Source organism: Chrysemys picta, chromosome 15 (genome assembly GCF_011386835.1).
Source record: "Chrysemys picta bellii isolate R12L10 chromosome 15, ASM1138683v2, whole genome shotgun sequence".
In the NCBI taxonomy this organism is placed as follows: Eukaryota; Metazoa; Chordata; order Testudines; family Emydidae; genus Chrysemys; species Chrysemys picta.
The window spans coordinates 12,199,248-12,226,971 of record NC_088805.1 but is presented as its reverse complement, the minus strand read 5'-3'; the positions used below and the strand labels follow the sequence as shown (position 1 = coordinate 12,226,971).

The 27,724-nt window shown below is 43.5% G+C and overlaps 1 protein-coding gene and 1 long non-coding RNA gene across 5 annotated transcripts; one reads left to right on the top strand and one right to left on the bottom strand.

The window, feature by feature from the left end:
* Window positions 1–310: 310 nt before the first annotated feature.
* On the bottom strand, window positions 311–27,689 carry LOC101950947 (serotransferrin-like). 3 transcript variants are annotated; one of them, XM_024108708.3, is made up of 18 exons: window positions 27,554–27,689; window positions 22,395–22,538; window positions 19,069–19,232; window positions 17,666–17,765; window positions 16,268–16,444; window positions 14,930–15,092; window positions 14,752–14,816; window positions 13,903–14,060; window positions 10,099–10,285; window positions 9,801–9,949; window positions 8,773–8,863; window positions 7,511–7,570; window positions 6,395–6,577; window positions 5,200–5,356; window positions 4,233–4,315; window positions 2,628–2,812; window positions 2,014–2,200; window positions 311–1,144 (listed from the first exon to the last, which is right to left on the bottom strand). In XM_024108708.3, exons 2-18 carry the CDS (start codon window positions 22,450–22,452, stop codon window positions 1,104–1,106), a joined length of 2,208 nt encoding a protein of 735 aa, XP_023964476.1. In that variant the 5' UTR covers window positions 22,453–22,538; window positions 27,554–27,689; the 3' UTR covers window positions 311–1,103. The 3 variants fall into 3 exon arrangements, with proteins under 3 accessions (XP_023964476.1, XP_008170259.1, XP_023964474.1); XM_008172037.4 differs by having other exon boundaries at window positions 22,395–22,535; window positions 27,554–27,685; XM_024108706.3 differs by lacking the exon at window positions 27,554–27,689 and having other exon boundaries at window positions 22,395–22,588.
* Window positions 5,916–13,912, top strand: LOC135975744 (uncharacterized). Of its 2 annotated transcripts, none has more exons than XR_010592754.1 (3): window positions 5,916–6,052; window positions 6,552–6,652; window positions 13,764–13,912. It is a non-coding gene; the product is annotated as an uncharacterized LOC135975744 (long non-coding RNA). The 2 variants fall into 2 exon arrangements; XR_010592755.1 differs by lacking the exon at window positions 13,764–13,912 and adding an exon at window positions 7,170–7,303.
* Window positions 27,690–27,724: the final 35 nt, after the last annotated feature.

Here is a 27,724-nt window from a genome sequence, read left to right as displayed (position 1 = left end):
GTTCTTAAAGTTAATGTGAACTATAATGTGTCACAAGACAACACTCTTTTTCAGAGATCTTGCACTGTGTCCCAGCACCTCCTCTTGTAAAAAGCGTACTGTTTAACCATATACATTGTGAGAAGGTTCCCTAAGGTTTGGATGAACACAAATTAGATTATTCTCAGTCATGAGAAATACCCTGTTAAGTACTGCTGTTTTGGACAAGAATGGGAACTCCATTGTTGTTCCCTTCCTACCATCCCCATCTCCTGTTAAAAATATAGGAACCTGGTTCTGATGGTAGAAACTTACTCATTCTAGATTCTTAATTTGCTAAGGGATAAGTGCAAAATGTATTGATTCACTTGGTACACGTTCTTGGTTGGTCATACAAACAGAAGAGAAATAAACCCTTCCCTATTCATAGCAGAAATGGATATACTTATTGCTTGTCTATGCTACATGTAAATATATAGGTAGTGTGTAGTGGCTAACTATAGCAAGATCTATGCATATAAAAGAAATGTTGCAGTTACCTCGGATAACAAGTTGTTTTAAATGGAAATGTAGTATAAATAAAACATGTTAGGGGAATGAGGCAATAACCTGCGTTATGTCCATGGTCTGTAAAGGGAGGAATAATTCCTAGGCCCAATGTAGCCTACAGCGTGGCCTCTGTCCTTATAAAGATGCTGAATTGTGGTGGTGGGGAGTGGGGTTTAAACTGGAAATACTAAGGAGTTTTGGTCTTAATTGCTGGTGCTGCTTTTCTGATGCCACTGGCCCAGTCTCAAGGTTTGCTCTCTGATCTGTACTGCGCTGCATGATGCCATACTCCACACCAAATGGAGTGAACGTAGGTAACAGGCAGCGCTTCTGGATAGGAAATAGGAGTGACATTTGAGCAGTATTACCAGCATATATATTAGTAGGTGCAAGGTAACTGCAAGGTTCCGTTTTTTTCAGTATTTAAATGAGGTCTCGCTTGCTTTTATGAAACAGAAAATAGCCAGTCTCAAGTGGTGAAAATCCTCTTGGCATCTCTTGATTTCAACTTGGGTGGAGGTGGTGGATGTCTTGTGGAACTTCTGTGTGTTGCGTCTGTAGATATGTCTGCATGTCTAAGATGTGCAGATATCCTGTTTGCAGAATTCTAAGATATCTATAAATCAAAATATAGTGTTTTAATTAAAACTCTCAACTATAAAATTACAGTTCTGTCTGAACAGTTCATACATACTGCACCTAAGGTCAGTAAAACTGAAATGCTAGTATGAATCTTTTTATTTTCAGTTTGTTTACTCTGCCTTTAACAGCACCTTATATATAGTTGGCTTCATGGTTTTGTTGATGGCCAGTTGCATGCCTTGATATTGCTCTCAGTAGCTTTATACAAAACTTTTATAGTAATTTAAAATTCTCCAGCCATACTATTGAAAAGAGTTTGTTTTTTAATAGTTCAGTGTGACAGTGTCCCTTTTAAAGGCAAAATTAAAATTTTAACTGTAAAAAACAGACTTCTCTCCCCCAACCTTGGCATCTCCAAGTAAGAAATGAGTGACTCTTTCCCACCCACCCCCCAGCCACAGAGCTGGTCTATGGAGATCAAGGGGCAAAATCACAACTGGTATAAATGGACCTGTCTTCAATAAACCTGTGCTTGCTTTACACTACCATTGAATTTAGCCACAAGATTAAACTATAACCTGCTTAGCTATTCACTGTCTCTCCATAGTGTGAGAATCTTTTTAAACCGTGCAGTCAATGGGTATTACTGCAGAAGTGCTGTGTCTACTGGGAGCTGGGAGCAACGGTTATTTTAACAATGTTATCTGTGGGGAAGCTCCATAGAACATTCACATACCAGTGCCCATGGGCAGAAGTTGCTGTAAGGAATTTTGGCTTTGGGGGAACTCCCTAGCAGCAGTTGAAGTAGCAAAAATGAGTTTGTCAGTAGGGAGCTGACAGCTACTGTCCAGGCATGCTTCTAAGGTTGTGTTTTCTAGCTCAACATGAACTACGTCACATTACCTGCATGTGTGCAGTTAAACACAGATTCTGCCAGCTGAAAGAATGGCTCTCCAAGAATTGACTGATAGCCCAGGTGACTTGTGTGAACAAGATACTGAGTAGCATCTTTAAAGAGCAGATCACTTTCTCCATACTTCTGTGAGTGAAATAGATGGAACTTAGAATCCAGATTTGTTTCCAGAGTTTCCTTAACAGAAAAGAAAAGAAAAAACTCAGAAAGCAGAAAACAAAATAGATGAAGCAGGTGAATTTTCAGCCATGTAGCAACCTCACGTAGAGAGAGATGTACAGGATTCAGCTAGTGCTAGCCTTATTTGGGGCTCTTGCAGTCTCCTCCCGCATGTTAACTCATTGTCTGTTGCAACACCACAGAGGCTTGTTTCTCAGCAAGAATATGATCATGATGTAGGAGCTACTGGTGCTGAAACTCTCCTTTAGAGAATCTGAATGGTCTTTTCATTAGTCTCCTATGCAGTCTTAAACCTTTAGTGCTGGCTGTGGAGGTACTTTATTTCTTATTTTGTTTGGAAGGTTTTGGACTCTGGACCTTGATGGGGTTTTCAATAGTGTGTAACCAGAACAGGATAACAATCCTTTCCCATCTTCTGCCTTACCTGGGATTTCATCAGGAAGCCATATATCTTGGTGGTAGTCACTGGTCGAGTCATGACTACGTTAGGAGGAACAGGACCGAGGTTACAGTCTGCCCAGTCTGTGACTGCGACACGCCTTCCATCCAGACACAGCAGCTCAAAGTCATTTAGGGTATAACCCATAGCCCAACCTGAGCTTTGCAGACCTGCAAAGGAGATGGAGAGGCAGTAGGGTTGAGCTCAGTAAATCCCGTGTTCCACACCATCAGCTAGATCTCAGTTGAGACATGGTGAAATCCCATGCAGAGTATTAGCACTGGAAAGGAAAAACTCTCAGTGCACTGTGTCCAAAAACTACAACTTGCCACAAAAAGAAGAACAGGAGTACTTGTGGCACCTTAGAGACTAACAAATTTGTCTATGACTAACTTGCCACAGTCATCTACAGAGCATGTATAGTGGGTACATAGGAGTTTCTGTAGGGAGGCTTTGTATTTCAGTGACTGTAGGCTGTGACAACTGCAATGTATATCAATGCCATATCAGCCCATCAATCCATCTGAACCTGCAACTGGAAAGACCTCTTAGAGAAAAGATAATTCAGTCTCCATGACCATTCAGCCATTAACTGCTCTGCAGAAACTGCTAATCAGTGTGTCTGTTCTAATGGAGGTCCAGTTCCTTATGGGTACATGTATCTTTTCTGAAAGACTACACAGTGTCTTACAAACACCTTTCTCTGGAATTTAGACTGCAGAAATTTCAATGTGCTTTTGGGAAGACTCTACTTAGTGGTTAGCAAGGCCAAATGAAAATGGAGCTTCCTTTTCTTCTTCTCTCCCTGAAGGCTGTGATCTGTTTTATCTGCTATTAAGATTGGCAAAAGGAGTGTTTGGGGGTTTCAATGCTTTTCTGTTTTAAGCTGCTCTAACTAAAATTAACTTTCATTTTAAAACATGCCAGTTGGCAGCCCTTCTGTCCGTTGTACTGCTCTGCTTTTTGCCATTTCTAAAGTAACTTAGTTGAGAACTTTGACAAGTAGCTAATTTCACATGGACAGTAGTGAGATTTTGTAGCCATTTATATGCACTGTTCTTGTGTCCAAAATAACACATTATGATAAAGTCAGATCAGTTCTCTTGTCATGTAGAGTCTGTAGGAGCCTCAGAGCATTTCCCAGCACAAACAAGGGTTTTACACTTCAGCATATATTGTGGTATCTCTTACCTTACTACCCCGATTTTCTTCACTCTCTGGTCAAGCATAAGGGTATACAACTAATACTACAACTATACTAGCCTCTGGACAAGGCTGTGATGGCAGGGAGAGTCAATGGGTCTTCTGAAGCTATTAAGGAGCCTTTTTCCCAAATGGGCACTTTCCAAGTCTTGTTTCTCTCTATCTTCCTGCTGTCACTGATTATTTCCCTCTTCCCCCTCAAACTAAATTGTAACTGAATCTTGTGCTTTATTGGAGCATTCAAATGCAGACTTTAAACCCAGACGAAACAACTGCATGCTCAGATTAGACCTTTGTATGTGGATGTTTCGGAATCATGATCATTGTGTGGGAAGAAACTTTGGTACCAGCTGAAATTCTCAAAGGATGGGAAAAACTGAATCTCACTCTCAATATTCTTGAGCAGGTTATGATGTTCCAGGAAAGCCACGTCCCCAAAGCTCCTTCCACTGGGACTGCCGACTAGACACCTAGTGCAAGGGAAAGCAATAGTTTATCACAATATCAGATTGAGAGACTAGAACTTCTGGGAGCAGTAGATGACTGAAGGGTTTGGATACTAATTTGAGTCTAGTCTAGGTCACTGGTTGCCAAAAGGTACCACCATATGCTGAAGCAACTGGATAATCTATGTGTGAAATGAGTTAGTGGTCTGTGCTGGTCTTGGGGAACGAGTGTCTCTTATAAATAACTATTTGCCTCCTTGCTGGCAATCTCAGCAAACAGACCAAGGTCTCAGTGGGCATGGAGACTGAATAACCTCCTCATTCCTAAAGTTGACTCCCAAATTGGAGTTGAGGCATATTGGCAGGGCAGTATAAAGAAGCTCGCAATACCATATTGCATCTGGATTTCTGTCTCTAGGGCTGCCAAACTAATACTGTTCAACTACATTCATTGTAAATACAGAGATTGGAACATTCTATTTATGCTTTCTCTGTCTCCAGTTATTTTATATTCTCTTTCCATTAGGTGGTGGGAATGATTTCCTCCCTACATAATTGCCTTTCATATCCTGCACTACTACTTGTTCAAATTCCAACTATTACCCCTTCAGTTGGTCTCCGAGTAGGCTTGGGTTTGGGAACCAAGTATCATTAGAGGATTCTGAGTTAAGAATCACTATCTTGTCTAGTTTTCCATTAGAAATGGCAATATAACTTTTAAATCACCAGCCAGCTGAGCAGTCCCATAGCAATCGCAGTTGAAATAAAATACACTGACCCAAAGGCAATTTTTACGGTCACCAGCTTTTAAATAAGAGTCCAGCCTAGGAAACCTGCAGGCAAAAGAAATGAGCCATTTCTGGGTGATGCTTTTAAGCTGCATCCTTGCCTCAAACAGAGGGACTTACCTGAGCGCACCCATGTTTCCATAGTAGCGTTCATTATGATTCGCAGCACACCTGCTGGACGCTTTAGCCCCTTCCATCTCATCACCTCCAATACAGACTTTGCATAGGTTCCTGTCTGCTCCTGGCATACAACCCTTCCAAAAGTAACTCTGGTAAGCTAAGAGAAGGAAGAGATGAGGTTAGTCAATGTGGGGCATTTCAAAATATGTTCTTTCCTAATACAGGACAGGGACTGCTACTGTATTTCTCCATTGTAAGATAGTTTGCATTTCCTGAGCCTGTCTCCTTGTCTCACCCAGCTACTAACATTAGAGGACCAGTATCAGAGGGGTAGCCGTGTTAGTCTGAATCTGTAAAAAGCAACAGAGGGTCCTGTGGCACTGGGAGCATAAGCTTTCGTGGGTAAGAACCTCACTTCTTCAGATGCAAGTGGATCTTGCATCTGAAGAAGTGAGGTTCTTACCCACGAAAGCTTATGCTCCCAGTACTTCTGTTAGTCTCAAAGGTGCCACAGGACCCTCTGTTGCTTATTAGAGGACCAGACACTTTATCCACTGAGTAGGTATGCTCTAAGACCTACCGTAAAAGAGTTCACAAATTAACTCCTGCTTGGGTGAGGGAGAATGGCAGACGGCAAATAAATAAAACTAAACTTTGCAGGTGAGTCTGTGTATGTGGGGGAATACTGACTGCATCACATTACCTACAGACAGGGATGTTGCTCACTTGCCAATAGCTGGAAGTTTTAATTAGCCACACTGAGGGCAGCTCAGTTCCTAACACTTGACCTCTCTGATCCCTTACAGACAGAATCCGCCAACCTTCAGAGCATGGTGCAAGACACTTTGATCAGGTATTAGATTATGGGTTTTAAAGCTGGGTATGGAGGGCAGTTGTTGGGGAGGATGGGTATCTGTCTCTTATGAGCAGTATTTAATATTTTTAAACATACTGTGGTGACAAGCACATTATAAATAATTTCAGATGTCGAGGTTACTAGCAGTGCTCCCACTAGAAATCCATTAGACCAGGAGAGTATTCTGGAGGGACACAGTGGAGCAATGGTGAATGTCATAAGTGATGTGTACGAATGACTGAAGTCTTCCACTCTCCCTCCCTCCCTCCCTCCTTCTTTCCCAGACCCTCTTGGCACCATCATTTGTCCACTTGGTAGATATTCTGGTGCAGTCCTTACCAGAGCCGATATCACAGTTCACAGTGTTGTTCTCCAGAGCCCCCACTGTGTACCTGGAGAGGAGCAGCCACCCCCCAGGACTGTACAGGTGACTGTGGCAGGAACGCCGTCCCCTCAGGTTATGGATATTTACATGCCTGTCATTCTTCTTTGCCAGGGCTACAGCGTAGACAGGTGGCAGTGCTGTGTGACAATGACAACAACCAGTTAGACCGAGCCAGCAAGACATCTTGGATGGGAACAGTCTCCATATTAAAAGTAAGTTTTAGAACCGGTTGTATCCTCCCTAAAATGACACTCCTGTCTCCCCTTCCCTTGTCCTCTGTACTGAGCTCTTTCAGTTGCAGGGAACTGAGAGCTGTATTGACTTCCGAGCCACAAAAATCCAGCCCTGGCACTGCTGCCTGGGACAGTGAACCCTCTAGCCCCCAGACAGAAGGTTTCTCCTTCTTCCAGAACCAGTGCGCGCACACCCCTTATGCTAGCGTAAGTCCTAACAGCTGTAGCTCAGGGCAAGGTACCATCACTACCTCTAGGTACAGTGAGAACTCCTCTTCCTGTCTCCTAACCTTCCTCTATCCCTAATGGAGCCTTGTTGGAACGGGTTTGGGTTTTTTTGGCTGAAGTTCGAGCGTCTGCTGCATGACATCATCACAGCTCCGTGGGGGTAAAGTATGAACCAGCAGAGCCCTGCAATTGCTGTTAGCTGCTCTGCTGAGTAGTTGGGAGTCACCTCACTTTCACAGCTCTTAGGAATCCTGTCTTATCCCAGCAGAGTTGCCTGAGGCCTGGTCTACACTAGGGAGGGGGGGGATCGATCTAAGTTACATAACTTCAGCTATGTGAAGTTGACATACTTAGATCTACTTCACTGTGGTAAGTCGATGGCTGACACCCCCCCCATCGACTCTGCCTGCACCTCTCGCTCCGGTGGAGTACCAGAATCGACAGGAGAGCGCTCGTCTGTCAATTTATCACATCTTCACTAGATGCAATAAATCGACCCCCGGTTGAATCGATTGCTCCGGAAGTAAGTGTAGACATGCCCTCAGCATCCTGGTGGAGCCACTTCACTTAATTAAAGTAGAAACCCATACCTCAAAGATCCTCCATTACCTTTATCTGCAAGGTGGGTCAGCTTCTTTGTTCTCCCAGCAGCTGGGGCACACCCCTCTCCTGGGCAGGAGAGATGAGCAAGAGCAGAGTGATGTTTGAAAACCCAAAACCATATACACAAGAACTGGTGACTGGCTATTCAGTGTGCGCTGAGCATGTACTAGATACCAACATAATCACTAAAGAACGCCACACGTTTATAGGAAAGATGCATCTGGAGAGTCTAATCAGGGGGCGGGGGGGAGGCCTATTCCAGGGCTCACATTGCCAGCATTCCCACCATAGAAAAATGCACTCCATGAAGTGCACGTGGCTTGTGGGTCAAGCAGTGAGCACTTACTCAATGCAGGGGATCTAATGACATTGACTGTTACTGAGACAGAGGGACTCTGCTCAGCTAGATGAAGAATCGGAATATGGGAATGTTTCCTTCCTCATACCCAAGTATCAAATCATGGTCTTCTCCCTTTCCCAGCTGTGCTGGATCAGAAAAGGGTTTAAGGTCTGCCACATTCCCTGTTCCCAAAATGGATGTGGTGTCATGGACCTCACAGGTGCAGAAAAAAGTTTTTTTTTTTCTCCTCCCTCCACCCACCACTGAAGGTATGTCTACACTGTGATAAAAGACCTGTGGCACAGCTGTGGCTGGTTCAGCTGACTTGGGATTTGGGGGCTATAAAATTGCAGTGTAGATATTTGGTTTCAGGAAGAGGGTCCCAGAGACCAGGTTCCAGCCAGAGCCTGAATGTCTACTCTGAAAATTTTATAGCCCTGCAGATCGAGTCAGCTGGCATGGGCCAGCCACAGGTCTTTCATTGCATCGTAAACTTACCTCAAGAGTTCTTGGGGAGATGCAGCTTCCTCTAGATTTTGGTTTCTCAAGGCTAAGAATCTTGCACCCCATCCATTAATTTCTATAATCCTTTGCATTTATAGCATTTTATCCAAGACTTGTGAAGCACTTCACACACTTTATTAGAGACTTGCAGCATCTCTCTTGAGGCAGGTCAGTATAACTGTTTCCTTTTATAGGTGGGGAAACTGAGGCATGGATTAAGTAACTTGCCCAAGAGCTCACAGCCAGTCAGTGGAAGAACTGAGAAGACTATTCAGCTCTCTTGGCTCCCATTCCCCTGCCTTTGCAGCTAGGCACACAGCTGAGTGGCAATTTCACCAGGTTTTTAATGGTAGCTTTTTATTTTTATTTTTTTGGTCTTCCCACTGCCTGCCCCTCAGGGATTATTGTGGAACAGAAAACTCACCATAGCATTCTGCAGCTACTGAGACCAGCCCACATATCCCTGCAATGTAGGCATGCGTGGCATCCAGCGTGGCTGCATCGGCCTCATTACTCTGCCAACAATATCAGAGAGTAACACATGGGACTGTGACCGATATTGCAACCCCATGCAGTATTTGGGGACCACAGTCTTATATTTATGCATGATTGTGTTCTACTCCATGAAGGAGGGCTACCACAGTTCCTTTAGGAACTAAAAACTGTAGGGGGTGATTAAGGTGAGTCACTAAGATGAAACAACTCTAGAGAGGTACCTTCCCCTGGGGAGGCCTGTGTAGACTAGTTCAATCTGGTTTTTCATAGATTCAAACAAAAAAAGGCTTTTGGTTTCAGAAGGCCAAGTGTGAACTAACTTTCAGCCTTCTTTTAATTCATAAAAGGGCAGGACCTTGTGGAAGGGTTGGAAAAAACTTTGGCCTACTAGGACCGATGGGTGACCTCTAATAAGCTGTTAGCATACATATAGGAATGTGTGTTGGTTTTTATACATTTTCCTCTAGTACTTTTGCCTAAAAATGAATGTATTTTGCTGTGTGAAGGCTAGTTGATAACTGCTATACACTGTTGTGTAGCCTATGGAGAAAGGTTAACAACAGATACTGGACCCCAGGTCAGACTTGCTGGAGGAATCACGGTGAGGTGCAGAGGGATTGCAAGTGTAAACCCTCTGTCTGGAGGGAGAGAGATGCAAAGAGGTGATGGTTGAGAGCCTGAGGCCTTAAGTAGGTGCCCTTGAAGACCAGGACAGGTAGTGTCAAAGGTGTAGTTAACCCTGAAATTGTGACCGTGACAATTTAGAACCTGCGTAACTTATGTAACTGAGTGCCGATCTCTCCCATACCCCAGTGGCTGCGGGGGCTGAGGACCCTTCAGTCTCATTCTCTTCAGTGCCTCTGTTGGTTGGTTTTATCTCCATTGCCTCCAAGTGTTTGGGACAAGAACAGACATGCCTGTGCCTTTCATTCCTGTTTACTCCATATAGGTTCTTACCTTGATCAACTCAATGCAGTTGGTCATTGAAGCGGCTTGGACACAGACCAGGGGGTCAGATTTGATGTTCAGGGCCCACTCTTCACACTTGCGGAGCTCAGCATTGCTGACGCAGCACCAGCGTATCACACTGTTGTCCAGTGAGCTCCCTGCAGCAGCAGGAAAGAGAGTGCAATGGGGTTAGCATCACCCATGTACTGAGCTGTCTTTTCCAATTGGCTTCTTTGTGTCTGTGCATGTCTCCCCCTTGCGACGAGGTGGGAGCCTCTTTGTCCCATTCCCTTGGGAGAGCTCTCACCTTCATGGCCTAGTCCCTTCAAGAGGGCTACGTAGTCCAGGCCAAGGATGTGGGAGATCTCTGCTTTGTCCTGGAGCAGCTGCAGGTGCTGAGTGGCATCGTGGAACAGCAGGTTCTTCCCCCTGAATGGCACTGAAGTGAAGAGCTCAAACTTGGCCCTTTCTTTTCCATTCTTCCCAAAGAGATGCTAGGAAAAGTACAATGGCTTTAGCTGTAGAGATGCTGCTAGTCTCCTCTGTGACTAGCCGCCCTGTTGCTACATCTCCTCTGTCTAGAGTCATGGCAAGTATGGGGTGATCGTAATGTAGTACTCAGAACTCTAACACTCCCTGGGATTAGGGCAAACCCTCCGTGCATCTATTTTACGTGTTGGTTTCCATCCCTACATGGTCTGGGACCCAGTTATTTGAGGAACTGTTGCTTCTCCTGTCCCATCCGGATGATCATGATTTGCTTTGATGCTCATTTTCTGCTCCCGCAGGGGAGCCTGCTATCTGCAATTGTCCAGGCAAGAGCTCCAGACTACAGCATAAAATGTATCTGTTTTGGTTAAATTATTCACTTACCCTGGGCTATTTCAGGGGCAGGATATGGAGGTTTGTAAGAACTTTCTTAAATCTTATGTAGTCGGTGTTCAGTTTTGATTGAATACGAGATGCCTGGAAGCGGAGGCAACAAGCACTATTTATCCACTAGGGAATGTAAATATGGGGATGGAGACGTAATCAAGGGCTTGCACCCAGAAGTCCCTGAACCGTATAACAAACTGCATAATAATTCACATTGGTGGGCACTTGGAGGCTAAAGGGAAGGAGACTTTGTTTGTTTCTCCTTTCTCCAAAGTGATCCCAGCAATTAAAGACCAGTAAGTCTAACATCAGTAGCGGGCAAATTAGTTGAAACGATAGTAAAGAATAAAATTGTCAGACACCTAGAAGAACATAACTTGTTGGGCAAAAGTCAACATGGTTTCTGTAAAGGGAAATAATGTCTTACTAATCTATTAGAGTTCTTTGAAGGGGTCAACAAACGTGGACAAGGGGGATCCAGTGGACATAGTGTACTTATATTTCCAGAAAGCCTTTGACAAGGTCCCTCACCAAAGGCTCTTACGTAAATTAAGTTTGTCATTGGATAAGAGGAAAGATCCTTTCATGGATTGAGAACTGGTTAAAAGACAGGGAACAAAGAGTAGGAATAAATGGTAGATTTTCAGAATGGAGAGGGGTAACTAGTGGTGTTCCCCAAGGATCAGTCCTAGGACCAATCCTATTCAACTTATTCATAAATGATCTGGAGAAAGGGATAAACAGTGAGGTGGCAAAGTTTGCAGATGATACTAAACTGCTCAAGATAATTAAGACCAAAGCAGACTGTGAAGAACTTCAAAAAGATCTCACAAAACTAAGTGATTGGGCAACAAAATGGCAAATGAAATTTAATGTGGATAAATGTAAAGTAATGCACATTGGAAAAAATAACCTCAACTATACATACAATATGATGGGGGCTAATTTAGCTACAACTAATCAGGAAAGAGAACTTGGAGTCATCATGGATAGTTCTTTGAAGACATCCATGCAGTGTGCAGCAGCAGTCAAAAAAGCAAACAGGATGTTAGGAATCATTCAAAAAGGGATAGAGAATAAGACGGAGAATATCTTATTGCCCTTATGTAAATCCATGGTGCGCCCACATCTTGAATACTGCATACAGATGTGGTCTCCTCATCTCAAAAAAGATATACTGGCATTAGAAAAAGTTCCGAAAAGGGCAACTAAAATGATTAGGGGTTTGGAATGGGTCCCATTTGAGGAGAGATTAAAGAGGCTAGGACTTTTCAGCTTGGAAAAGAGGAGGCTAAAGGGAGATATGATAGAGGTATATAAAATCATGAGTAGTGTGGAGAAAGTGAATAAGGAAAAGTTATTTACTTGTTCACATAATATAAGAACTAGGGGTCACTAAATGAAATTAATGGGCAGCAGGTTTAAAACAAATAAAAGGAAGTTCTTCCACAGGTTGACTGTGCGCTGTGTGAACTCCTTGCCTGAGGAGGTTGTGAAGGCTAGGATTATAACGGTGTTCAAAAGAGAACTAGATAAATTCATGGAGTTTAAGTCCATTAATGGCTATTAGCCAGGATGGGTAAGGAATGGTGTCCCTAGCCTCTGTTTGTCAGAGAGAGATCACTTGATCATTACCTATTAGCCTCACTCCCTGTGAGGCACCTGGCATTGGCCACTGTCAGTAGACAGGATACTGGGCTGGATGGACCTTTGGTCTGACCCAGTATGGCCATTCTTATGTTCTTAATTTCAGTGGCGTGGCCTCTCCCCGTCCACTGCTCACTCCTACCTGAGCTTCTAGGAGTGAATCAGATTAGAGCTAGAGGAGACCTAGCTATCTCCCCAGGGCCACGGCAGGATGGTTCCCCAGTCAGTGCTTTGTCCCTTGTAATTTTAAATATCTCCAAGGGATGGCGCTTTGGCCACTTTGCTTAGGAGACTATTCCAGACTCAAATAAATGTTGCTGTCAGGAAGCTTTTCCTGATATTCGTCCTATATTTTCCCTTGCGTAATTGTTAGCCAAGATTCCTTGTTACTCCCTCTTGTGTAACTCCTCCCACCTGAGTATTTGCAGTCTTGAGTACTCAGATGTTGTTACACTGTCCCCCATTTCCTCCTCTCCTAGTCAAGCTATACACCCAGCGCCTGCTTCAGTGCATCAGCAGAGCACAGGTGATGGTCTGTGGTGGGAGAAACCTGACCTGGAGGGGATAGAGCTTGGGACTGTAGCACCATAACCCCATTGCAAACCTGTTCTATTGGGGGGGGGGGGGAGATGAGGAAGAGATACCTGGGAACTAGTGGGCATAGCCTGCAAAATGGCTGTGGCTGGGCAAAAGACCTAGGAGACGCACTAATTCTGTGTGTATCCCAGGAAGACGCTGCCAGAAGTTGGCTGAAGTTTAAATCTCCCCCTGGGTGAATCTCCCCTCTGAATGCAGCTGCCCCTGTGAGCAAAGAAGTGGCAAACTGCACCTCCTGTGCCCATAAGGGTGGTCCAAGCCCATACTATTAAATTACCTCCCCCTAATATATGGCATTACTGCTTTCCGAGCACTTGCCTCTTAAATATGTTTGATTATTTTTCCCTCGGATTTGAGTCCAGGTTTGGAATTGGGAATGAAACTCCTTTCTCCAGAGAAAGAGGATAGAGGCAGATGCCGGAGTCAGACTTTCTTGGTAATTGCTGGACACTATTGTTAAATATATATATTGATAATGCCCAGAGCCCCAATCAGGATCAAGCACTGATTTTAATATATGCTGTACAAAAGTGGTCCCTTCCCCAAGCCTTTAAGCCCATAGATATTTAGGTACCTAACTCCCATTGACTTCAGTGGGAGTTAGATACCTAAATATGTTTGAGGATCTGGACCTTACTATTTAAAGATCTCCACCCTCCACACATTAATAACAAATGGAGGGATGTAGCGAGAGCAAAGATCTCTCCAAATTTACACTACACTGAGCAGCTGTTAGTATTCTGGAGAGCAGAGAGAGACCTCCACTCCTGCCCTCTCTCTCCTAGATTGTATTACTATAATACTCTGATCTAACTTTAAAGGCTGTGTGCACTCACCCTCTCTCTCCAATAGCCTCTGGAACTCTCACCAGGGTACCTGTCCTAGCAGATGACAACGTTGGATGTCCCAGAGCAGCCTCAACACCTGCAGTCTAGCTCATTCCGTCTACACCCAGAGATGGCTTGGAACCTGATTAGCAGTTCCAAATTACCTGGATCAGGGTGAGGAATTTCTTGGTGATCTTCTGGAAGTTGTGGCGGCTGATGATGGCACGCCCAGGCCCACGACCCAGGTTACAGGTGCCATAGGCACTCAGCTTCGCTGTGGATCCATCAGGACACAAGAGCTCATATTCCTCTTGGTCTGAATCTAAAACAACGGGGCAACTATCAAAGCTGTGAAGTGAAACCCGGCCTGGCAGAGGAGAGACAGCATTTTTCAAGGGAGCCTGCTCCAAGTCTCAGTGCCCAAGCAGGACAGTAAATGCCAGCTGTCAGCAGGTAAGGTTTCTCTCTGAGCTGCTCCCCTTCCCAAAGAGAGATGTTAAAGCACAAGGACGTTGGCTGGGGAATTTGAGATGCTTTCTGAGAAGCAATAATTTAAATGTTCTTTAAAGAAAAAGAAGCTGCTAGACCCCTTCGAACGACTGACCTTGGGTATGTGATGCAAATTTTTGGTCAGGTAAAAAGCCTGGCCAATGAAAACTGCTCCTCTAGCAGAGCTACCCATGGAATTTTAAAGGGTTCCTCATTGTATACGATCAGCCATGCTGTATAAATAGTGACTTCTTCAGCCAGCTGAGAGCTAAGGCAGTAATCTAAAATGGAAAGCTTTGGTGGTTCTGACAAGGAACATCTCCTGTGAGCCACCATTCCCCACCTAACTTCTACTCTCCATTTCCCTCCGACTCTTGGAGATCTGAGGCATACCCTCAAGAGTTGCTTGCCTAGATTAAACTCAAACTGGACTCGATAATGCATTAGGCATCTTCCCCCCAAAGCATCCATGTAGAAAAGAATACAAGTTTCAGGCCAACAGAAATCGGAGTACTTGGGTTTACCTGTGCCATTCATTATTGTTAAGTGATCTAGGAAAGCAACATCTGCTACTCTGTTCTTCAAGCACCTGCAGAGAGATTAACACAATCCATTAGCACTTAAACCTGCTTTTCTCCTCCTGCCATCCCTTCTTCCCCCCCAAAGCCGCTTCTAATGCAAGCAGAGTGGGGGTGAGGTCACCTGAAGGCTCCCTCAGAGTCGTAGAAGGGCTCACTGCTGCTGGTCTCACAGAAGTGGTTCTTGTTCCTAACGTAGGATTTCGGTCCTTGACAGAGAGCACAGAGCTGAGGGGAGGTGACGCCAACACCTGGGATGCAGCTGGCATTGAAATACTGACTGATCACTATAGACATAAGAAAAACAGTCAAGTGGCAAAGCCTGGAAAAGAGAACAGTAGCATTCCTTACGTGCTACTTGTAAAAAGTTAAGTATCAGAGGGGTAGCTGTGTTAGTCTGAATCTGTAAAAAGCAACAGAGGGTCCTGTGGCACCTTTAAGACTAACAGAAGTATTGGGAGCATAAGCTTTCGTGGGTAAGAACCTCACTTCTTCAGATGCAACTTTGTAAAAAGTTATTAGTCTCCAGTAGGGCTAGCTTGGTTGTCTAAGCTTCAGGTATGAAATACTTCCTGAAACTACAGGGTCAAATCTTAGTTGGGTCAAGTCCATCTTTCTTCCTTCTGAGGGAGTTAAATTCAGTTTTGTGCACTTACTGCATGGGGGCCCCCTACCCTTAAAATCCAGGGCCCTGTCTGCTCTGTGTGTTCATTAAAGAATCTGTGGCACTTTCTGGAAGAACCTGGAGTCTTTGACCAGCCTCTGCTCACTGTTGTGTACTTGCTATACCACAGATGATTGCTACTCTCCACCCCACAAGTGGCTGCACTTCACTGGTGCCGGCAGCCGCAGGATCCAATCCTCCATTTGGTGAGATTTGAGTGAGGAATCAGGCTTATCGTTTGTCAAAGGCTTTGGGATCCTTTTGGAATTAAAGGCATGATAGAAAGACATATATGCTGTAGAAGCTACTGTACAATGCTTCCCTTCCCCCAACCTCTCATTGAATACAGAACACAGGTGTTTCCTGTTGCTCTTGCTAAGATAGCTTTTCTGTTGTACTTGTGGCACCTTAGAGACTAACAAATTTATTAGAGCATAAGCTTTCGTGGACTACCGAAGAAGTGGGCTGTAGTCCACGAAAACTTATGCTCTAATAAATTTGTTAGTCTCTAAGGTGCCACAAGTACTCCTGTTCTTCTTTTTGCGGATACAGACTAACACGGCTGCTACTCTGAAACTTTTCTGTTGTGTGAGGGATAACTGAAAAGACACTGCCAGAAGAGGGCTAGCAGCACGTGGTTAAGCTTCCCAAGTGGATAACTGGTCCACCAACCCACAAGCTCTTTGGTCTTGGTGTGTTCCGTATAGTTCAGTAGGTGTTACACCTGCCACCACTTTACTCTCCTTTACATAGGCAGGAGCTTGGCCCCGAGGTGTCTGTCACCGTCCACTCACCCACCTTGGCTCAGAGGCTGATCCTCATCCCAGAGGAGCTCATTCCTAGCCAGGAGGAAGCCCAGTGGGATGTTCCAGCCTGATGTCCACCTGGCTCCATTGTGGCAGCTACGCACCCCCCTTAACCTCTGGATGTCCAAAGTTCCTCGTCTGGCAATGGCCACAGCAAACACGCAGTTTCCTAATGATGTGAAGGGAGATACAGGAAGAATAACTATCCCTTTAATAAACTTAGGACAACTGCTGCAGTGCACAGCGATGGGAGGATCTCTGTGCCAGGGCTAAGGAAAAAGTCTCAAAAAAAATGTAAGAAATGCAGTTACCAGCATAAGCTGGGAAAGGAGAGTTGGTCCAAAAGGAACATTCTGTTGGTTACGTCACTGCTCAGTTTGCCAAGACACTACCGCCTAGCCAAGAGCTACCAACATGCAAAGCAAGGAATATAGAACTTAGAGATGGGAAAGGTCTATTAGAAAATCCAGTCCATCTGTCCAAGGCCAATGTGGCCTTATTTCCATGAAACATTGCACTGAGCATTTGTGCCATCTAGTTTCAGATTCTGCAACCAGTGGGGCTTCTGGCACTTACTTACCTTCTGAATCTTTCACAGTCTAATACCTCTTAATTCCGTGATGATTCTGATATTCAACCAAATATTTTTCCCTTCCTTAATTTCATCCCATTTCTTCCAGTTATTCCCCCAGATATCACTCTAATACAACTCTCTCCTTTGGATTTACTCCCTTCAGATCTTTTCAATCATATAATTTTAGTTTTGGCTGGGCCAGGCTTTAGTTCTTACTCCTTCCTTGTAAGTCAACGCCCTCCCACCCACTGCTCAGTCCTGTTGCTCTTCTCCCTCCCATTTGTCAATGTCTTTGGTGAGGGCTTTGTGATAAGGGGGAAAGGTAGGGATGTATCTTCAGTCTACCTGCAAGGCTTGGAACTCCAGGATGCAGTGGGAAATGGATCTCCAGAGACAGAGGAAGGGGTGGGTTATAGGTACTGGGGACAGGATTGGAGGATGGAAAATGTTCTTTAAGTGCAGGATATTATTGACATTTATCTCGAAGTGCTTTACAGACTTCTATTAAGCCTCTCAAACCGCCTCTGAAATAGGTGAGAGCTCCTCAGTTAGAGCTTCTGAGGTACAGAGATGGGACAAATTACTTAATGTTACGTAGTGAGCTACTGTCCAAAGCAGGAATAGAATCTGATCCTCTGCTCTAACCACTACAGATACTTTCTGTCACCGAGGATAGGACTGACTCTCCTATACTGCTCTGGGCTGAGTTCATCTTAGAGTTATCCATTGTGGTGCTTTCTCTGTTACTCTTTCTCTTAGTGATAACATTAGGTTACAGCGAAGGTATTTTAGAAACGCGTTTGTTGGCTAACCTACCTTCCTCATAGATCTCCTTTGCCACCGCAGTTAGGCCATACAGCTTCACAGCAGAATAAACATCTCCAGCATCCAAGGAGACAGCATCTGCTCTATTCACCTTTTTAAAAAAAGAAAAAATCCATTTAAGAGAGTCCCTCTGTCCATGGGAACAATAAGTGACTTGAAGACTAGAGCTCTCACCACAGACTTTTCACAACGCTTTCTCAGTTTTGGTTGGATCCCTGTTTCTCAGCATGGTGGAATGTCAACTTGAACTGATTGTCAAATATGTAACATGTCTGTGTCAGTACTCATCTTGCATGAAGCCTGAGTATTCTTCACAAGCCTAATTTACCTTTCCTTTGATCCTTCCACCCCAAGGATGAAATCCTGGTTTTGCTGAAGTCAATGGTGAAAATTCCCATTGACTTCAGTGAGGTCTGGATTTCACTCCAGATCTCTTTTCTCCCCCCGCCCCCCATCCACAAATACTGGCTGAGTATTCTCCTCACCATGCATCTCCAAGAACCTTTCAGACACTTCTAGGCTGGGTTCCGTCCTTAATCATACTATCTGCAGCTCCTAATAAGTATAGCTTTATCATCTATTAACAAGGAGCTCAGGACTGAATGAAGAGGTGGGAGACCAGGTTCTTCTCTGACCTCAGGAGCAGTTCTTTTTTTCCAAGTCAGAGCTGGGATCCACTGGAGGAAGCCAGTGCTGAATGAGCATGAAGACTGAATTCCCTTTTCCCAGTCAGGTTTTGGATGCATTAGCGAAACTGTACAACTAGGAGGGCCAGGGCTATATTTTCCTTTCTCTCCAGAGGAATTTGTCCTTAAATGCACATAGCCCTACGAGAAGCACCATCCCATCAGTGAAAGTTGTCTTAAACCTCCAGTCACTTCACTGCCTCATTTCATATAAATTATAATTCAAAGGTATTTTTATTTGGAAAAAGGACAGCTCTTTGGTTCAGGAAAGATTAAGTAGAGGTTAAAAATGGGGAGGGGCAGAAAAATTGTTAAATATAGTTGAACTAGAATTGAAACCTAAAAGCAAAGGGGACTTTTGGTATGTCTTCATGATTTAACAGCTGTAGGGAGGAGACAGATTTTGCTCATTTGCTCCCACACAGCTCTTATTTATTTCATTGGGATTACAAAGGTGTAACAGAATCTCTGTTTTGGCTCGTCATTGGCTGTATCACTGATAAGTGATTTTTATCACCTGGCTCCTTCTTGCCTGCCCAGATACTGTGTACTTTGTCACAGATGAAATACCATCACCATGATTGCCTAGATTTCACTTCCCTATGGATTCTATTTACTAGTAGTTGTTACACCCCATCCACCCCCCCCACACTACAGAAGAACTAGACTTGGGGTTAAGATAAACTCTGCGATTCTCTACAGACTCACCCTGATCTTGTCGATACAGTCATGAGTATTTTGAGCTCGGATGCAGGAAACCCTAGCAAAGGAGTTGATTGTAGCCAGAGGTAGGACAGCCAGGAGTGCTTTAGATAACTCAGCACACTTCCTCTGCTCCAGGTCAGACAGGGTGCACCATCTGAACTTCTTCCCTGCAGGATCAGAAGGCAAGACACGCTCTTTAAATGGGGAGAGGGAGATTCAGAAGAAGGGACGTGGAGGGAGGAAACTGACCATAGCTGATTTTAGCTTTTGTTCTTTAACAGGAAAAAGTAGACTGTTTTCTAGGGTCAAAGTGCCCAAGGGAGGAAAGTCTCATTTAACTGGAACAGCATTTCCTGACTATTTTCCCTGCGACTACCCCTTCAGTGCTAGGATTCTGTTTTCAATAGTGAGATGCCCACATTAAAGCAACAGATCCAAAAACAAAACAACAACAAAAACACCTGATCTAAGGGTGAGTTTGAAATCTATACCCCAATCAGCAGTCATTTGCAAAAATCAGATACTATATATAATATGCTGAACTAAAACCCTAGATCCAAACACTATCGAACTTTGGGCTTTTGAGATCATGATGGGAATTTTACGGCTTGGGCCTGTTTCTAAACAATGTAGCTGCCTAAGTTATCCAGGGGACAATAAAAAACTGTTTCCTGGACTTTTCTTTGGTTAGAGAAGTTTGCTTCACTTGCTGAAATCTGCCAAGGAGGAACAGGAACTGGGGTAGCTTGTAAATACTCAATGTTTCTAGAATATTTTAAGTTCTCAGAGCATTAATTCTTGCCACCCCACCACTTTTTCATGCAGTAGGCAGGAAATATTATCCTCGTTTTATAGCGGATATGCAGAGAGGTTACGTGCCTTTCCCAAGATGACACTGAAAAGCAGTAACAGAGCTGGAATTGGAATTCAGTTCTTGGCTCTCTCCCATGAAAGCAGCCCGTAGAGCTGAATGGAGCATCATGAAGGCCATTCTTTACAAGGAAAATAGGTTATGTTTTAAACTGGGTTAGCTGCCATGTTTTCACTAAAATGACTTTAAGTAGGATTTTGCAGCTAGTGTAGACGTGTCAAGTTGTGTTTGTTAGCTGGTCGTCACTAAGCCCAGATTCACCTTAGGGGGCAGAAATGATACTGTCAATAAAAAGGATGATGACTATTGTTTGTGTGTCCCAGATCAGTAGTAGCCTTGAATTGATACTAAAAAGCAGAGACAAGATGAAGACCTAGCTACTAAATTGACAGCATCCATTCAGGCTAGAGTTCTACATAGAACTGACTACACTTTTCCATAGCTCCTGCAGTGGGTTTGTGGGAGGGAACTCTGTTTTAGAGGTTACAGTATAAAACTGTGAATCACAAATTCTGAGTTCCTTTCCCAGCTCTCTCTCTGACTGTGGAGCAGACACAGATTTCTTATTTGTGCTAATTTCCCCATCTGTAAAATGAACATCCCTGCCTACCTTGCCAGGGGTGACATACAGGTTAACTAATGCCTGAAAGCATTCTGAGAGTATCACATGTCCCGAGGGCACATCTAGAAAGAAACTGATGAAGTCTGATCTCTGATTATTTCGATGTGTTCAATCTCGATAATAAGTGCAAAGTATTATTGTTTCTGAAATAATACAGTATATAATACAACTTTTTCTATAACCTCAGATGCATAGGCATAGTTTTTGGTAATATTTTTCATTCTTGGACAATTCTAATTTCGCTGTGATAATGGTCTCTCTCTTTACTGATGTAGGTTTTTTAATATAGTATGTTATCACAGGAATGTGTTTCATAGTTCGCATCCATGTCCTATACATTCTTTTCAGCCATCAGCACAGCCTTCCTTGGTGATATTCAGTGGAGAAGGCAATTAGCTATGAAGCTAATTTAGTTACAGATTTGGTCCCCAATCCTGCCAACACGTATGCACAAGCTTAACTTTGTGTATGTGAGTAACCCCCTTGAAGTCAATGAGATTAGTTTTATGCATGAAGTTAAGAACATGCATAAATGTTTGCAGGATTGGGACCTAAATTGGCCTATAGATGCTAGTAAATGTTCACTTTTATCTTAAGCTCTAGAATTAATCTGTGGTGCACTGTACAAGTACAGTCTTGCGTCTGATGAAGTGGGCATTCACCCACGAAAGCTTATGCTCCAATACTTCTGTTAGTCTTAAAGGTGCCACAGGATTCTCTGTTGCTTTTTACAGATCCAGACTAACACGGCTACCCCTTTGATACTGTACAAGTACAGTTTACTGTGCACTCTTAATTTAAATGACTTTCATGGACATGTGCCCAGAATACATTGTCATACGTGGTACAAAGAAATGCTGTGTGTTTAAAGTGGTACAAAAAAGATGATGTATGCAAAATAATAAGTGATCATGTAACTGAAGAGAGGACCCTGTGTAAACAAAATAATCATGTAATTAAAGACCAGATCAAATGCATTCAAAGAGTTGTATATTCAACTTTACCATTGTAGCTCCCTGATTTTTAAGTGCTTATCTGTGTAACATTGTTTTCTTAATATAGGGTTGGGTTTGGGTTTTGGTTTTTTGCAGAAATTTTATTTTAAAATGTATAAGTTTAATTACGTAAGCTGCCAATACTGTCAGGAGCTGCCAAGCCCCATGCTTTAATCATAGTTCAGCTGGATTTAAGAGAGAACCTTAGTTTCTATGATGCTCCATTCCAAATATAAAAAGGTTATGTCTACACTACAGCAGCACAGCAATGGGATGGTAGCTGTTCCACTGTAGCACAGAAGCATAGATGCTTTCTACATTGACGAAAGGAGTTTTTCTGTCGATGTAGGTAATCCATCTCTCCGAGAGGCGGTAACTAGATTGGTGGAAGAATACTTCCATCCACCTAGCTGCATTTATGCTGGAAGTTAGGTTGATATAACTGCAGTGCTTAGGGCAAGAAATTTTTCAGAGTCCTAAACTGTGTAGGTAGGTTGATCTAAATTTTAGAGGTAGGCTAGGCCTAAATTGTTTCACTGTGTTAGGGCTAGAGAACAAACAGGTCTCATCAACTATTCAAAGCAAACAATGTTGCAACATAAGTGCCAAAGAACAACTGCATTAAGCTTTTGCAAGGATCACGAATGAAGTCAACATCTGCCACAGATCAAACAGGGAGACTAATACCAGATGAGAACTGAAGTAATCAGAATAGACACAGACCTAACAGCAACCATTTTGTACCATACGAAGCAAAAAAAAAACACCAAGCATAAAGTGCCTGAGAGTTCATGTTCTGATGACTGTTGCCCTTCTCCCTCCCTCTCTGCACCAGTCTTACCTGAAGAGAACAGGGTGAAGGTACCCAGGACAAGTAAGGTGGCTGTGGCTGCCTTCATGATGACGACAATGCAGCAGTAATCCCACTATACCCAAAGCCTCCTCTTGTCTCATACCAGGGATTCCAATGCAATGACTGGAGCTGCTGACAGAAAACAAGAGGGGTTAGGCATCAGCACAAGAAACCAATAGAAACAACAGAGAAGACTGAAAAATGGATGGTGTGTCTGAGTAGGCAGGAGGAATGGCAGCCAGCCATGAGGTGAGAGGAGGATTAAGGAGGCCCAAGAGGCTCTATTCTTAGGCATCGATGGAAAGCATTAGTGTATGTTATGCTCTACCATGCGCAGGCTTCTCTTGGAGGTACAATCCTGACAACATTCAGGCAGACACAATGTGGGAGCATGCAATATCCTGGTGCCTAATTTTTTGCTGTAGGCTTCCAGCAGTAACTTCAGGCTCACAAACACCACCTGGACCGTGAACAGAACTCATTAGTTGCCTTGTCTGTGCTTGCGAGTCTGTACCTTAATGTTCACCCTTTTTACAAACTAGATTTTGTACAAAGTATGCCTTGTGCTGTATCATTTGAAAACTCATCTGGTGAACGCTACTGTCCTGGTAAAATGTGTGTGGCAACGTTGTACGTGAAGTTATAAAGTTCTATTGTATAAGACATGTTCCAAGTCTGGGGAAACCACTTCAACCGGTTCCCCAGATACAAAAGGCTAGCCAACACCTAAGCTAGGTGTCAACATAATCAAATGGACTATCACCTTGTTAATGGAACAGCTGGAGGTTCCCTTGCAAACAGACTTTCTGTTGCCTGAACCCCAGCTGGAGATGAGTCTCAAATACGAGAATTGCTATAAGAAATGGGAGCAAATTCCCCAGATTCTCTCTCCTCCCTTTCTCTCTGCCCCGAACATCCACAACGTCTGAAAGACAAGGAAAGAAGCACTGGACTGGGGGAGGAGTTCTGGCTGAAAGGCATCCAATAAGACTGCAAAACCATCTGATGAGAGAGACATTTTGCTTTGAATTCACTTAGCTTGTTAAGTGAGATATTAGTTCATCTTACCTTTTATTTTTTTATAGCCAAATTCTGACTTTTATGCCTCATTACTTGTAATCACTTAATCTTTCGGTCGTTAATAAACTAGTTTTATTGTTTTATCTAAGCCGGTGTGTTTGGATTGAAGTGTTTGGGAAACACCATTTGGGATAACAAGATTTGTGCACATCATTTTCTATTAATTAAATGATGGACTTTCAAGGAGCCTGTATTGTCCAGGAGGGTACCGGAAGTACAAGACTCGCATTTCTGGGGACAAGTCTGGGACTGGGAATTTGCTGGTTTCCATCTGTAATATAATTCAGGAGTGGCTGGCTAGAGCACTCATACAGTATAGCTGGGAGTGATTTACATGCTGGAGACTGAGAGAGAGCAGACCAGGAGTGGTTAGTCTCACAGCGAAGCAGTGTAAAAGTCATCCCAGGTTGGAGAATTGAGGGGACACAGCTGTCCATTGGTCCAGACAGTACCCTGGATAATGTCAGTGCTCCAGGAAGAAGTTGTGGTGGTTAAATTTAAATCTCTGTCCTACACCTACCTGGCATTGTCTCACTTTGTGGTTTCCATTCTAGTATAGCAGCATGAGGAGTTATTAATTCAGGATGGTGCTTTTCATCTGTAAAGTACTTTACAAATAGTAAGAACCCGACTTTTGTGCCTGTCTTTTCCTGTGCAGTTATTTTGATTGCATAGGCAAATTGGATATTTGGGTATGCAGAGTAATTAAACATGTAAAGAAAGATAATTGTGTAAAAATATCTGCATATCTGGGGCTTTTACTCTTTGAAAATCAGCCCCTGTGTGATTAATCCGCACAATTTCCCTGCGTAAGTGTACCAGTGGTTGAAGACTGTTAATGAGAAGTGCACACACTCTGTACCATGAGAAATAAATGAAATCTGTGCCATTGGTAAGAGAAATACTGTAGTCACAAAAAAAAACCAGATCTTTAGTAAAAAGCATTGAAGTAAATACATTTTTGTGAGACACAGGGAAAACGCTAACTTTTTTTGCTTTTAAAATGAATAGGTCTTTCCCTTTTCACTGGACATCTATGCCTCTGAGGTAGGTAAGAATTATCTCAATCTCACAGATGGGGAAATTGAGGTTAAGAGACTTGTTCAGACCACTGGACCACACATCTCTGAGGGCCACTGCCAAAAATCATGTTTTAAAAAAAAATGTTTATACCTGCTATATAGTTACAAATAACTCTAATCAAAAAGGCTCAGATTCTCAAAGATATTTAGGGTACATCTACATGACAGCTGCTACATAACCTCCACAGTGGCACTGTACCTGTGCCACCATAGCCTTATAGTGTAGATACTTCCTGCACTGATGGAAAAACCCTTCCATCAAGGTAGTTAATCCATCTCTCTGAGAGGCAATAGCTACGTTGATGGAAAAATTCTTCCATCAACTTAGCTGTCTTCACAGGGGTTAGGTCAACAGAACTATGACATTCAGGGCATGAAATTTTTTACAGCCTTTAGTGATGTAGCTAGTCAATCTAACTGTTAAGTGTGATTAGGCTCCTAACTTACTTTGAAATTAAGAGTCTGCATACCTTTGAGATCTGGGCAAAAGTGATTTCCTTGTGCCTACCTGGGCATTCAGGCCAGAGCAGTTGCTTTTACTTACTTTCCTGTCTCTTGCTGTTTCATGTTCTAGCATGAATGTCATCTGAATCTAGGTTTCTCTGTATTATGTATTCTCCCTTCTCTGAGCACTTAGAATGAAGGGTTACCTGTTAGTCATCCTAGCAGGGGATATGATTAGCCCTATTATTTGCACACTAGGCCATCATGCCTACATTAAAAACAGAGTTTAAGCAGAGGTGTATCACTCATTGTCACAGAACTGAGCTAGTGCATAAACTATTGCTAATAGGGATTTCTTCAGTACCCTTTCCTATTCACTGGCAGGGTATGGCACATATACTCCAGTTCCTGTGTTCTGGAGAAAGAAGGCTAAATCCCTAGGGGTTTTTTTTGTTTGTTTTTTCCTGCAGTGACCCAACCCCCACCCATGGACTTTCCCAGCACCCTTTCTTCCCTCCCCACTAATTCATTTTCCCCAGTATTCCTTCCGACCCCTCCCACCTAATACACTCCCTCTTATACTCATTCATTTTCCCAGTGCTCCTCCCCTTCCATGTTCCCCACTTACTCCTTTTGCACTTCTGCATTGGGACTACACTGCTCCTTTCTCTATTCTTAGACGCTTCCAAGACACATACTGTAATGCATTTTTTGCCTTGTAACCTTTCCCATGGTCATGGTTACAAGACTAGCTCCACCTCTGAACTCTCTCGGGTCTCTGCCTAGTCTCAGATCTCCCATCTTTACCCCTCCTAAGGTAGAATTACATGGTTTTTACCACTCTGAGAGTGGGGCCCTGGCCTGCAGTGTCCCATGTATTGACTGTCCCTACCAAAACAGGTCTGCCTAGGCTCACGTGTGGATCTGCTCATTAGAAGCTCATACCCAGCAGTGAATACAGGGACCAGCTAGCCTTCCTAACCCAAAGTGTTGTTTAATCTTAACAGTGCGAAGAAAATATCACAAGAGAAAAAGGATTTTAAAACAGGAAGTCTACACCCACATCTATTTTACCGAGAATCATAACTGCTGGAGGCTGGGTGTCAGTCTCAAAAACCTCTCCACTCCTTGCGTAAGTGCATGTCTCCTACTCCTCTTGGATCTTTTGATTCCCATCTTTCTTCACAGGGCCTGAGTCACTCCTGCGGCAACCTGTGTGGCAGGTCCAACAGGCGATGAATTGTGACATCAAAATTAATGGCTTTTGGATTGTATCTCAAGTGTTTGCTGAGATATATATCCACCACTACGCCTTTCCTGGGTACCCTTCCTGACAATCCTGCTATTGCATCAACTCAGTATATACAAACATTAGGTATCACAATTATCAAGTCAACACATAATAGTCATTCATCATTACAGGCAACTCCAAATCCCTCACACCCACCTCTCTGACATACATCTTGTATTATCCTTATTTCAGCTGCCTCCACCCAAGCATGAAGCAAGTTTTCACATGCAGGTTGTTTTTTTTTTTTTTTTTTTTAAAGGCCCATGTGATGGCTAACTCTAATCTTTGCATTACTCACCTACTTGAGTCTTTGCTTCCCTGGCCTTGTCAGACCAGCTCTCCATGAAGGGATGGGATTTTCCCCCCAGCTTTGTAAGGTGGAGAGAGTTATAGTTTTGTTACTGTATGTCCTAACAATAATAGCGCTAGTAATAGGTGCTGGCAAAAGGAGACCTTTTAAGAAAGATTCAATATAAGAGTTAGTCTGTACTTTAGAGAAATAACAGATGGGAGATCCACATTAGGGTGACCAGACGTCCTGATTTTATAGGGACAGTCCTAATATTTGGGGCTTTTTCTTATATAGGCACCTATCACGCCTTTGTCCCCCATCCCAATTTTTCACACTTGCTATCTAGTCACCCTAAACCAAATTGATTCCTGACATAACTGCTCACTTTAAGGGACTGGATCAACTGCGCCCGTATTGCATGGTACTTTTACAGACAATTTAAAATGTTCTTGTACCCTTATGACACCCTCGACCTAATTCAGCTCTGGTGCTAATGGTTGCTGTTCCTAGTAAAGTCATACCTATTAGGCTAGGGTTGCATTTGGCTCCCCATGTTTAAAGAAGACAGAGATAAGAGGTATTTCCAATGCAGATATTAGTTCTGTAATAGTGAAAATGCAGGGAGTGGGGGGGGGGAGGGGGAAATGCATCTTCCTTTGGGCTGCTTATACAAATGTTTAGTTCTGCAGCTCGTTGTTGTGATGTGAAAAAAATAGAGACTGGAAATGAAAATATGCTAATTGCTGTTTCAGCTTGGCCAAGGAAAAAATACTCATCACCAGTGTAGAATAACATTTCGTTTCACAGGAGCAAACATCCTTTAGGGCTTAGGCTAAGGTGATATGGCAGCTGGACTTGTGGGTTCTCGTCCCAGCTCCACCACTCACTTGCTATATGATTTCATGTCAATTCTAGCCCCTTTCTGCCCCATTTTTTGTACAATGGGGCTAACACTTACCCAGCTCCAGGGGGAAGGGTGCAGGGTGGTTCTGAGCCCTAATACGCGTTTGCAAAATGGCCTGCGACTGTAGGACATAGAGGAGAGCGGTCAGGGAAAGGCAAAATGTGACTGTGCCCTCACGCAGAGACAGCGCTGCCCCCTCCTAGGTAGGAACAGGACACCACAGCC

Excerpts from the sequence above, each read along its gene's own strand:
- LOC101950947 (XM_024108708.3), bottom strand. The coding sequence starts at position 22,452 with ATGAAGGCAGCCACAGCCACCTTACTTGTCCTGGGTACCTTCACCCTG. Across the intron at positions 16,445-17,665 it reads AAAGGAGATCTATGAGGAAG|GAAACTGCGTGTTTGCTGTG; the intron begins GTAGGTTAGCCA and ends TCACATCATTAG. Across the intron at positions 5,357-6,394 it reads GAACTGTGATATCGGCTCTG|CTTACCAGAGTTACTTTTGG; the intron begins GTAAGGACTGCA and ends TCCTTCTCTTAG.